This window comes from Propithecus coquereli, unplaced genomic scaffold (genome assembly GCF_000956105.1).
Source record: "Propithecus coquereli isolate 6110/MARCELLA unplaced genomic scaffold, Pcoq_1.0 Scaffold71, whole genome shotgun sequence".
Lineage (NCBI taxonomy): Eukaryota > Metazoa > Chordata > Mammalia > Primates > Indriidae > Propithecus > Propithecus coquereli.
The window spans coordinates 5,428,680-5,441,633 of record NW_012153174.1 but is presented as its reverse complement, the minus strand read 5'-3'; the positions used below and the strand labels follow the sequence as shown (position 1 = coordinate 5,441,633).

At 42.0% G+C, this 12,954-nt stretch overlaps 1 protein-coding gene across 3 annotated transcripts in view; it reads left to right on the top strand.

Annotated features, from left to right (window-relative positions):
* Positions 1-12,954, top strand: part of LYN (LYN proto-oncogene, Src family tyrosine kinase) — a 115,414-nt gene that overhangs the window by 43,681 nt on the left and 58,779 nt on the right. For 2 of the 3 annotated variants that reach the window (XM_012661445.1, XM_012661448.1), the window contains exon 2: positions 10,240-10,376. In XM_012661445.1, coding sequence (XP_012516899.1) covers positions 10,245-10,376 — 132 coding nt within the window. In that variant the 5' untranslated portion in view covers positions 10,240-10,244. The remainder of the gene's footprint in view (positions 1-10,239; positions 10,377-12,954) is intronic. The other variant, XM_012661449.1, reaches the window with a different exon arrangement.

Genomic DNA, 12,954 nt, shown 5'->3' with positions numbered 1-12,954 from the left:
TGGCTACATAGTATCCTTTTCTGTTGAGGTATCATATTCTAATTCATCTTCCAAAAGCCAGTTACCCAAGGCCAATTGGTGATTTATCAAATGCTCCAATTTACCAGAAGATTTGTTTCTTTCAACAACTTAGATATTATTTCTATCTTTTAAAAAATTGTGTACATTTTAATGTTCTTCTGCCAATTCTTCAGATAGCAAGTCGATATTAATGTTTCTGCAGTTAAAAAAGTAAAATTTTAATTTAAGTTTAAATATAAATGTAGAAGCATCGGAAAGAAATTGGAAGTGACCAAAACATTCCCAACACATATGACATGCTTAAACTTTACTTTCTAAGAAGGAAACATTAGGATGTGTTAATGTGGCAGCTGTTTGCAAAACTGTTTGACACAAAAGGATAGAACCATCCTGAGATGTGGGAGGGAAGTGAGGATGTACAGAGGGGTACCAGGAAGAAGCAGAAGACTTGAACTTCAAATGTAATAAAAACATGACATTACATTAATAGTTGAAAATCCTAAAAATGGGTAAAGTAAGAAATGAATTAGGAACCTAGAAAAACAACTGTATCTCATATAACACTTAAAGCTGATAATTACTATGAACTAAGGTTAATATAGTCCTAAGGAGACTCAACAATCCTTAGCTTTTAAAAATAGAACATTTCTGGCCGGGCGCGTTGGCTCACGCCTGTAATCCTAGCACTCTGGGAGGCAGAGGCGGGTGGATTGCTTAAGGTCAGGAGTTCAAGACCAGCCTGAGCAAGAGCGAGACTCTATCTTTACTAAAAATAGAAAGAAATTATCTGGAGAGCTAAAAATATATATATATAGAAAAAATTAGCCGGGCATGGTGGAGCATGCCTGTAGTCCCAGCTGCTCGGGAGGCTGAGGCAGGAGGATCGCTTGAGCCCAGGAGTTTGAGGTTGCTGTGAGCTAGGCTGACGCCACGGCACTCACTCTAGCCAGGGCCACAGAGTGAGACTCTTGTCTCAAAAAAAAAAAAAAAAAATAGAATATTCCTTAAAAGGAAATCTTTAAAATCTTTTAAAACGATTATATCGAAAAGAATTATTATACATGACTAATACGAACTATTATAAACTTAACCTGTTAAAACTATCCCATGTAATATGAAATTACATGTACTTCACAAACAGTTAAAAGATACAAATTTTGGTGACTTTGTCATCTTCTAAGTTGAAAACCCTCACAGAACTGGCCTTTGGTAAAATGGATTTTGAGAGCTGCTCTCCATTTATTTAACGAGTGACCTATTACTTGGCAGACAAGCATATTTCTGTATGGTCTTTCAAACAGTCCCATAATGTGTCCTTTTATACAGTTTCTTATAACGCCCAGTTATTTTCTTGGAAATAATTTATTCCTAGAAGTGGTGGTATTGGGTTAAGAAATGCATGCATTCCAAAGGACTTCAATATATATAGTCAAGTTAAAGATTGTATCACTTACGCTCTCGTGCCAAGCCCAACGATTTCATTTTATGGTGAGAAAGTTAGAGTCTGGAGAAGAGAGTGGGATTGCCTGTAATCATAGGACTGCCCAATTCTTATCAAATATAATTATATGACTCTGCAGCCAGACTACCTGAGTCCCACTTCAGCACCTGTCTCATCCCCCTGCATGCGCTCCCTTCCGGGCAGAGCCACGTGACCCTTTCAGCCTCTCTGCTCTAGATGCCAAATGTCCAAGTCTTTGACTCTCACATACCTCTTTAATTGTCTCGCAATTCTTGTCTGGACCCACTGTAGTTAATATGGTGATTAAAACTGTAACCAGTGCTGTATTAAGGTTCTGGTAAACACAGCTAATGGGCTGTTTTTATGCATCATAATTTCAGAATATCTCGCTATCAGGTTAGCCTTTTACGTTCCCGCCGTGCATTCACGTTGTAGCTGACTGCATGCCCCCTGGGTCTCCCTGTGGCTGTACTTAGGCGTTGCAGTGGCTTCAAACCAGGTAAAGACATCCACAAACAAGGTAAATTAAAAGGTGTCAAATTTGGATCACAAAGGCATAAAGGAAATTAATAAACAGGAAACCACTGAATATGTACAATCTTTGTCAGTTAAATATTTTAAAATTAAAAAAATGAATAAAAATAAAGAGGAAACCAGCCATACTACACTGTATCTCATTTTTGGGGGGTGGGGGCCATTTTTAAGATTAATTTTTTATTGATAAAATTCATAGACCATAAAACTGACCCTTTTAAAGTATCTAATCTGGTGAGTTTTTAGTATTTTCTCAACATTGTGTACCGTCACCACTAATTCCAGAAGCTACTGCATTTTATGTGTGGCAGTCTTGCCAAATATTAATATATACACTGCAATACAGCTGTCCAAAAACCAAAAAAACCTTCAGATTTTGTGACTACTCTTTCCTCAGCCCCTGTGAATAGCAGCAGGTGGGAAAACAGCTTTTGCACCGGGTTTAGTCTCTCTTCCATCCTGACTCTGTTTCTTCAAGATGAGAGCTTAGTCCCTCATGTTTCCTCTTCCTCCCCCTGCTCCTTTCCACGGTGGTGCTAGGGGGATTCCAGGTGCTGTCGTGCTATTTGAGGGGAGAAGCCAGAGGTTATCCTCATGTTCCTGCTGGGCTGGTCTGGGCCATTGGCGCGCTGAGCCTGGACTGGGCACTGCTGATTTGGGCAATGTCATGTGGACACACACTGCAGTGGTGTAAGGACATAGAAACTTCTGGATCCCCCGAGACACGCTCCAGCTCTTTGGTCTTGACACCTGCTTTCCTCACTGCTTCATCCCGAGTGAGACACGAAAGGGAGAGAGAAGTGGGCGCCTCCTGCAGACCCAGAGAAATCCCTCCTCTGACGAGGGATGTGGACCCTGTAACTAGCTGGATATTCCTAAAGCCACTTCCCACCCCACTTCCCTTTCCCAATTGACCGTTAATAAGTCAAAATGGATGGGGGCTGGCAGGCACCTAGGATGCAGGTTCCATCCCTGTTTTTACTCTGTCTAATACTCCTTCAGGCTCCTGCTTCTCACTTCTTGTAAACCAAGAAGTAATTCTTCTAAATCATCCTCCCTTCTAAGGGGAGCCTGATGGCTCGAACTTAGTCACAGACTGGAGGTGATGCTGATACCATAGAAGCAGCTCCATGATCTGAGGGATCACCAGATACCAAAACAACATTGCCTTGACTGCCCCCAAACACTGTTCCTGTTGCATATGGATTTAAGCCCTGGGGAGGGCCTTCTGTTGCAGGCTTGCCAAATAGAGAAAGCCAGGTTCTGAAGACGGGCCACCCTGGGTCACCAGCTTACCAACTGTTTCCACTCTGGCTTTCTGGGAGATTTTATAAAGGAAAATTGTCAGAGGATGTTTGAAAATGATTGCCATGATATGTAAGGAGAAAAATCTTAGTTGCTTAAGTAAAGAGTCTGGCTACATCCTTTTCAGTTCTATCTCTTTTAAAAGGGAGTTAGGAAAATTGATGAAAGAAGGAACGATTTAAGTTAGGAATTAAAGGAGTTGGTTGCGGAGCATAGTCCTGGTGCTCCGTCCCCTTCTGCTGTCCTGAGACTACCGACCAAGCTCTTCTCACCCCGTCACTTTGATAGGTGGTTTGGAGAAAGCATTACAACTCTTGTGAACACTTTGTTTCTTTAATCTGAGTCTCATTTCGGAAAGCAAAGTAAGAAGGAAAACAATTGAAGGGTATCTAAAGGTGTCTGTGTTGGCAGGCAAAATAAATCTCTTGAGTTATAGAACTGATACTGGAATGCAAGCATGAGAACTGGAGGACATTATTTTAGGAATGAACTCCTGTAAGTGTTGCTTGAACCAAACTTGAACCTAATTTGAAGCTCAAGATCGCTTTTGTTTGGGATCAGTATACCACCCATTTCTATTTCCTGGGGGCTTCCTTTCTCTTTCTCCTGCCCTTCTAAGCTCTCTAATTCAGAAAACTCCTAGAGATGAAGCTCCCTCCACGGAGAGGCAGCAAGGCCTTTGGGTGGGTAAAGAAGTGCAGCTTTTAGGTAGAAAGAAGTTATAGTGTTCTACAACAATGTGGGTGGCTATGATGAACAACAATGTATTGTATATTTTCTGATAGCTGGAACAGTGGATGCTGAATGTTCGCAACACAAAGATATGATAATTGTTTGAGGTGAAGGATATGCTAATTACCCTGATTTGATCATTAAACATTGTATACAAGAAGACACATTGTAGTTTCTTCGTTAGGAATTTTCAATAGAAAATTTCTATATCAGATCTTGTACCCTACAAATGGACTTTAGAACTTAGCCAACAAGGTTGTGAGTGTCCTCTCAGACTTTTTTCTGCATAAATTAAATATTTATATATATGTATATGTGTGTGTGTATATATATATCTCTAAGTATGTATATATAATTTTTTCAATTAGCAATTTTTTTTTTTTTAATAGAGACAGGGTCTCGCTCTTTTGCCCAGCCTGGAACTCCTGGGCTCAAGTGATCCTCCCACCTCAGCCACCCAAATAGCTGGCATTACAGGCTTGAGCCACTGCACACAGCTAAATTCAGCAATTCTTGATTATTCAGACAGGAATCTAAAGTGTCCATCAATTCATGAGTGTACTAATAAAACGTGGTATATGTATACTATGTAGTACTACTCAGCCATAAAAAAGGTGAATTAATACCTTTTGCAATAATCTGGATGGAACTGGAGACCATCATCCTAAATGAAGTGTCTCAAGAATGGAAAAACAAATACCACATGTACTCACTGTAAATTGGAACTAACCGATAGCACACATGTGCACAGAAGGAAGTAAAACTCAGTGGAAATCAACCAGGAGGAGGGGGAGGGGAAGGGGACAAAAACCTACCTCACAGGTACTATGAACGCTATTTGGTTGACGGGATACCTTTAGCAGGGATTCAAGCATTACAAAGAATGTCCAAATATTCAAATCTCTCTTTTTAACTCACTCATAATGCATCCCTTTTAATCAACTCTCCCTTATTAGTGGACATCTAGATTGTCTCTGTTTATTATAGCAGTAATGCTAGTGGAACCATCCTTGTGCCCTTGTGCAAAGGTTCCCAGAAGTGGGATTCCAAGTACACAGTTGCTTCTTTTTTTTTTTTTTAATTTTATTTTTAACGCTTCACGAATTTGCCCGTCATCCTTGCGCAGGGGCCATGCTAATCTTCTCTGTGTCGTTCCAATTTTAGTGTATGTGCTGCCGAAGCGAACACCACAGTTGCTTCTTTGTCGAGCACATGCAGAACAGTAAAGCACTGCTAGAACCCACCACAGGCAGTAGGCTGATAAATTAGAGTTAGAGTCCATTGTCCCAGAGTCTGGGATAACTTTTTGGCTTTCGTAAATCACTCTTTTACTATTCTAAGGCCCTTAAATGAGCATGAGCCACCTCGAATGAATATCTATCTGTTCCAATGAAAGAAAAGACTTTTTAGAAAGAAAAGTCACCACTCTCTCATTTTCTGGACGTGTTGGTGGATGTTCCTTTGTGATCAAAGTGTTGCCTGGCTGTTTGTGTCTCTTCAGACCATATAGTTGAACTTTTGCAAAGAATATCCCAGGGTTGTATTTGCAAGTCGAAGCTTCCGTTGTTATCTTTTTTAACCAAAGCTTTCTGCTTACAAAATGTGCCTTCATTTACTGTTCAAAAATAGCGTTGAAAGCATTGCCAACTACATCATCTACAGCACTTTATGTAAAGTCCATAAGAAAACTTGGAATTCCTGTTGGGGACACACTGTCCTCTCTCCCGCTGTGACTCATGCAGTACCCTGGCCCTTCCCGCCAGCAAACTCAGGGCACATGTGTAGGTTTGTTACAGCAGATGTGTTACCGCAGATGTGTTACCACGGTGTTACCTTGGTGGTACCACATTTGCATTCTCCTCTGTTTTTTTTTTTTTTGACTCTGGTTTTCTGTTTTTATTTTATTAACCTCTTTATTGACTTGTTTGTGGTAAAGCATTTCAAATCCTTTCGAGAAAAGAGGCGGGCTATAAAAATAATCTCTTTGTTTGGCATTGTTAATAAATAGGTAAAATACGAGTTTCAAAATCACCATTGTTTGGCAAAGTGCCAAAAGCCCAGGCTGCAGACCTAGCTCTGGACTTAGACTCTAGACTAGAGCAGCATGCGAGTGAGTCCCAGCCCCACACTCCCCCCGCTGTGGCTGTGGGCCAGCCAAGTAACCTCTCTGAGCCTCGGTTTGCTCCTCTATAAAGTGGGGATGATAATTTGGTTATAGCATTTCTTTGAGGATTAAATGAGATGCTCAGTATATTACAAACGTGATAAAAAAATACTAAGGTATAAGTCATTGTAAAGTGTAACTCATGTCACTTGGAAACATGTAACCAGTTTCTCAGTTTTTGTTGGGAGTAGATTGTATTTTCTTCTTTTCTGGTACCTTCATACAGTATAAGGAACTGCAAGACCGGTCTGAGTGTGGGTTGTTCATCCCCATGTCACCAGGAGGAGCTCTCTGAGGTTTCTTGCAGGTGTGTGTCTGAACTGGGGCCCCCAAACACACTGTGCTAAGTGGGCAGTGAGCACAGGCCATGCTAACTCACAACGTGGAGGGGTGTTTAGATTTTTTTCATCTATAATACATACATTTGGTGTTTAATTATCTACGGTGATGGCAGAAGGGAAAACATAAAATAAGCATAAATAAATGGCCATCTATAAGTCGTCTGCTCTTGGATGACACCACCCCACACACATCTATTTGCATTTTTGTTGTTGGTGGTGGTTTGTTTATTTTGAGACAGGTCTTGCTTTGTTGCCCAGGCTGGAGTGCAGTGGTGCGGTCAAAGCTCACTGCAGCCTCGAACTCCTAGGCAAAAAATGATCTCCCTGCGAGAGCCTCCCAAGTAGCTGGGACTACAGATGCGTGCCACCAGACCTAGCTAATTTTTAAATTTTTTTGTAGAGACAAGGTCTTGCTATCTTGCTCAGGCTGGTCTCCAACTCCTGGCCTCAAGCGATCTTCCCTCCTCAGCCTCCCAAAGTGCTGGGATTGCAGGTGTGAGCCACCACGACCGCCTCCTCCTGCATTTTGTTTTCATCCTTCCTCTTCCCAAGACGACTGTCCTCGGCCAGTCGCCATCATCCTTTCCTCTGGACCCGTTCAGAGGCTGAGCGACAGACTTCCCCACAGTAGCTGGCTTTCCCTTCCACACTTCCTACAGAGTTCCCTCTGAGAAACAGAGCTCCGCATGTTAGAAACGCCCGCGGCTCCCTGTCGACGTCAAGCCCGCACTACTTGGCATGCCTTTTGAAAAATGTCTTTTGCATAAAGTTTATAATATCCTTTGTAACCTTTATGAACTTTATAATTTTGTACCCTCCAACTTTTTAATATCTTGAAATTTTTAAATCTACAGAAAGTAATGAAAGAATATGTTCTTTCCCTAGATGCTTTAATTTGTAAAATATTTTGACACACTTGTCCCTTCCTTCTCTCCCCTCTTCTCGTTGTGGCGGAAGCGTTGAAAGTTGCAGATACCGTGTCCCTCTTCGCTACACACCTTTTGGGCTCCCAAGACGGGGACGTTCTCCCGTATAACCACGACGCCGTTATCACACTTACAGAACCTAACGACGGTTGTCTGATGTCATGCTCAAATCAGTTCCAAGTCCCCCAGTTATCCCAGCTGTTCCCCTCTGCTCCCTGCCTTCTGTCAACGTTCACACATGGCCCTTCAGTCGTTTCTGATGTGGAACAGTTCAGCCCCCTTCCCCTCTGGTTGAGTATCCAGGCTTCAGAAAGTGGCGCAGTATGGGTTTGCCTTGTCCCCTGTTCCTCTCTCCCCTGTTTCCCATAACCCGGAGTGGTTCTGGAGGTTTCTGTCTCTGTCTCTTAAAAGAACAGATGGAGGAGAGTTTCTCCCCCTTTCTCTTCCCTGGCTCACCTTTACTTCGGGGTGGGCGTGTGGCAGTCCCCAGCCGGCAGCCTGTCCACTGTCCATGTAAATACTCCCTGAGCGCCCTGGGAGCTGTTTTGGGTGCTCGGAGCAGGGGAGGCCGCTCCAAGCAGCTTAGACTCTACTGGGGCAGCCGACCATAAATAAACCGGTTTGTAATGGGACGTAGGTGGCACTAAGGAGTGTAAATCGTGATGGGGGGAGCAGAGGGGTGCTCTTGTCACTAGGGCGCTTAGTGCAGACCTGCCTGGTGCGTAACATTTGTGTAGGATCAGGAGGAGAGGCAGAGACTGAGAGAGCGCGCTGCAGAGAGGGGGCGCGGGGACGGGTGGGGAGGGCCATGGAGCCAGCGTGCGGGCGTGCTGGGGTCTCCTGCGTGCTGGGCGGGACTGGTTGGCCCCCTGTCGCAGTCGCCGACGCTGGCCAGGTGGGAGCGGGCGGAAGGGCCAGGCCCGCCGGGTCGGGCGGACCCACCCAGGGCTCCTCCCCCTGGAGCTTGCTGCGTGCTCGGGTAGGTCTGCCAGGGCTTTCCTATTACCATATTTGCTCATTCGTAAAGCACCATTTTTAGGGCTGATTAGTTGAACACAACTTTTGGGGGCAAGAGGAGTAAGACTGGCGGAAAAAAGAACTCATGCTTCTTTAAGATCAACTCTAAAACCCATCTCCATCTCAGAAACTTTAGTGGGGCGGGGGATGTGCTGTTTTGAATCAAAGTACTTGCTTCCCCTTTATTTGGGGAACTACTGCTGGTTTCAGAAAGAGGTGTGGTTGTCCTTTAGAGGCGCCCTACCTCAACTAATGAAATGATAAACAAGCTGGAGTTCCCGGAGCAGCTGGAAGCCTGAAGGACAAGGCCCAGGGAGGGCTGCGTGGAAGAGCTACCGAGGCTTCTTAGAACAATTCCTCCCTCACCCCATTGCCTCATTTGCACCAACTCCCCTTCCCCAAACTTGAAGTCATCTCTGCTTCTCTGAAGTTAACTAAACAGTGCTCCCCAAATTTGGCAGTGCTTCAGAATTAACACAGATCACATGGGAGCACCATGCCCCCACTAGACCCCAAAAGAATTTCCTGGACTGTGTCCATAGAATCTATTCTTCTCATGGATCTATCCTTCTTATAGAGCTCATAACAGATTTTTTTTTGTTTTTAACGTATAAGTTTGACACTGAGGCTAGCTACACTGCAAGGCCAAAGGCACACCTGATTGAAGTCTGCAAAATCACCTTCTCAGTCCCCAGAGTGCTGTGTGCAGTGCTGTGCCCCTCCTGGTGTGAACTGATGCATGGCGTGTCACTGTGCTGCTCAGGCACAAGTCCCCTTCTTGCTATAGTAGCTCTTGCTCCAAAGGCCTATCCTGGCTTGTGGTGGCCATGATTTTGCCACCACCTCTCCTGGCTGTCAGACTCAGATACCTCACTGGGAAGCCTACTGGATTTGATCACCTTGATATTCCCATAAGCATTGTTTCCACCATACCTGTGTCTGCTCCCTTATTTCCAGTCTTGGTAAAGGCTGCCACCAGCCCCGAGCCATGCTCAGTTGGAGCCAGGTTCTATACTTCCTAGCTATGAGACACACCTGCCCTTAAAGCCTCAGCCCCTCACTTCACCTTACACACTGCAGGTTGGATGTGTCACTTGTCTTCAGGGGGAAGAAACTAACTCCCTGGCATTGCATCCAGTGTGTGCCTCCCTCTCGAGCCCTGACGTTTGGTCTTCCCTCCCTGCTCCTTGGCTACAGTCTTTAGTGTGAAGGGGTCAGGTTGATGTAGCTCTCTGAAGGGGCCAGATTAGCATATTAGCTGTTGTTGCATGTGAAGTTCCTTCTTCCTGGAATTCCTTTACTGTCTGTGCAACCTGGCTGACATTCTCCCATTTCTACTCACAGAGCATTTCCTCCAGAAAGTTCTCCCTGACCACCCCCTTCTCCTCTTGCCTGGGTTAGATGTCCTTTCCTAGGTCCTGTGCATCCTCTATTATTGACTCACCCCATTGTACCCTAATTTCACTTCACACATCTTCACCACAAGAATATAAGTAGTGTATTTAGAGCAGGAATTATGTTCGGCTGATGTAAAACTGATGCTCAATGAATATTTCTTGAATGATGAATGAACAAGCAAGACCATTTGTGAACAATACCTACATTTGACTTTATTAATCTATGTGTGATAAAGAATAAAAATATATCCTATTTACTCTTCTTTGATTGAGAGATTTTGGTGACTTGAAGCAAGTTCTGGAATGGTAAAACAATGTCATTGCTTTTGTATCCCAACAGGAAATATGGGATGTATAAAATCAAAAAGGAAAGACAATCTGAATGACGATGGAATAGATTTGAAGACTCAACCAGTACGTAATACTGACCGAACTATTTATGTGAGAGATCCAACGTCCAATAAACAGCAAAGGCCAGTAAGTAGATAGTCTCAGGGGAGAATTCCCACAGCAGGATCAAAGCATGGCTGCATAATTTAAAAACCAGTTTGTCATATATGCATGCGGAAAAATCACATTGATTATTTGGGCCTCAAATAATTTTTTATATGCTTTGTATTAATAACTTAATCCTTTAAAGAACATGTAAACATTTTAGGGATAACTAGGCCACTTACTGTGCAATAAAAGGGCCTTTGGTCACATTCTTATGTATGGAGAAAACCATCTTACATATTCCTGGTACAAAGACTCCACTTAAAAAAATATATATATATATTATATATATATATATATGTATATATATATATTATATATATATATATGTATATATATAGAGAGAGAGAGAGAGAGAGAGAGGGAAAGAGAGAAATAGATTTTTGTGACTTAAGACAGGCAGTGAGATTAGCACAGTGGTCTGAAAGCAAAAAGCTAAAATAGGTGCTAATGTCTTGGTGTTTCGTACATCACCCATCTCTGTTTCCCAAAGCACTGGGGTTACAGGTGTGACCTACCACACCCAACCTCATTTCTTCAATTAATTCAAAATAGTACAGCTCCTGAAGTTGTCATGGTTTATTTTAGTGAATTAGAAGATTAAGGAAAAACACATCTAACTCTGCTCCCTAACCTTAGGCAAATATCTGTACTAGAAATTTTACATGAGTGTTATCTATTTGATGCATTTGGGAAATGCTTGACAAAGAACTAATAGTATACTTCATGGAAAGAAGGAAGCTTTGGACAATTATAACCTTAAATTCCACTTTATTTCAAATCTTATATTCTTTACATATATTTTCTCATGATTTTTTAAAATATTCATATCCTCACATAACCTGATTTTTATAAAATTCCTCAGCATTTAAGCTAGAAACAGCTTATTCCAGGTTATCCCAAATCCCTTTATTAAGAATTTTCATAGTTTCCCTAGTCTGACATGCTTTTAAATGCCTTGGCATTTTAGAAATACGTTCTCGATATGAAGCCCTTCTGCCTGCCCTTCCCCCAGCCCGTCCCATCATCCTGCAGGTGGGACACATCTTCCACATACCAAAGTCACACGTCGTCATTGAGACCGATAAGTCAGAGTTGGTCTGCGTAAGAAGTGGAGAAGAAGAGTGAATAAATTATGCTTTTAAGTTATCATACATGATGTTTCTGGATAAATTAACATTGTAATTTTATGTGCAGAAAATATATGTACTTAAAATGTGTAAGATTATTAATAGCTTTAATAATTTAATAAAATAAATACATATAAATATAAAATTTAACCTGTTACATAAGTATATACAGATATAGAACTATATATTACATAAATGTAATTAATAGAAAGTAAAATAAGAGGAATTGGAGTCACAAATAGTTTTCTTATAGCCTTCAAAGTTCTCATAAAAAGGATCTGTTTTCTTCCGGTACCATGTGCTATATATAGATTTTATATGCTTTAAAACCATTATTATTTTTGTTATGTTTGTTTTGTTTTCTGTTTCTTTTCTTTTCTTTCATTTTTTTTGAGACAGAGTCTCGCTCTGTTGCCCAGGCTGGAGTGCCGTGGTATCAGCCTAGCTCACAGCAACCTCAAACTCCTGGGCTCAAGCGATCCTCCTGCCTCAGCCTCCTGAGTAGCTGGGACTACAGGTGCACGCCACCACTCCTGGCTAATTTTTTCTGTTTTTAGTAGAGATTGGGTCTCACTCTTGTTCAGGCTGATCTCAAACTCCTGAACTCAAGCAATCCTCCTGCCTCGGCCTCTCAAAGAGCTAGGGTTACAGGTGTGAGCCACTGCGCCCAGCCTGTTTTTTGTTTCTAAATGATGAATGAAGATGTCCTTTATTCAGAAAAGCAGAAGAGAATAGTACAAACGTACACACCATTTTTTCCTCTTGTTCAGAGTGAAGAAGATTAAAAATCAAGTTAGAAAGCAGAAGTAGTAAACAGGTTTGAAATCTTTCAATTCCGTCATGTAAACCATAAATATTAACACTTTAGTTTGGGCCTCCTGTGGTCAGATATCCTTGCTTTGTGAGCCAGTCAGTTTGGGCTTATTCATGGCTATCAATACCACTCTCAGCCCCGGCCAGATGTGCCAAAGTGCACGCCATGGGTAGATAACAAGGGGGGTCGACACAAGTTTTAACAACACTCTAGAAAAAGCCATTTTAAGGAACAAGCTAGAGCAACAGAATATTAGTCACATATATGTGTTTTCAAAAGTGTATTAAAATGTTGTAAACTAAGGGCTCTTTGATATTTGAAAAAATCGGCTTGCTGCTTTCAGAATGATTTAATTAGTTTCTCATCTTCTGATTATTTCCTCCAAATCATAAAATAGATCATACCTCCTAATTATGTAAATCAAAATGACTGAAAAATCAGCATAAAATTTCTTGAAATGAGTATTGAAGGACAGCATGTGCCGTGGGTTTTCTGATACCACAATACACTAATTTTCCTCTACCCCATCACTGAATTAGAGATTTTATGGGCCGACTTTCATCAGAAATGTAAATTTCAGTACAAACCAGCTTGGTCCCATTCTGCGAAATCACAT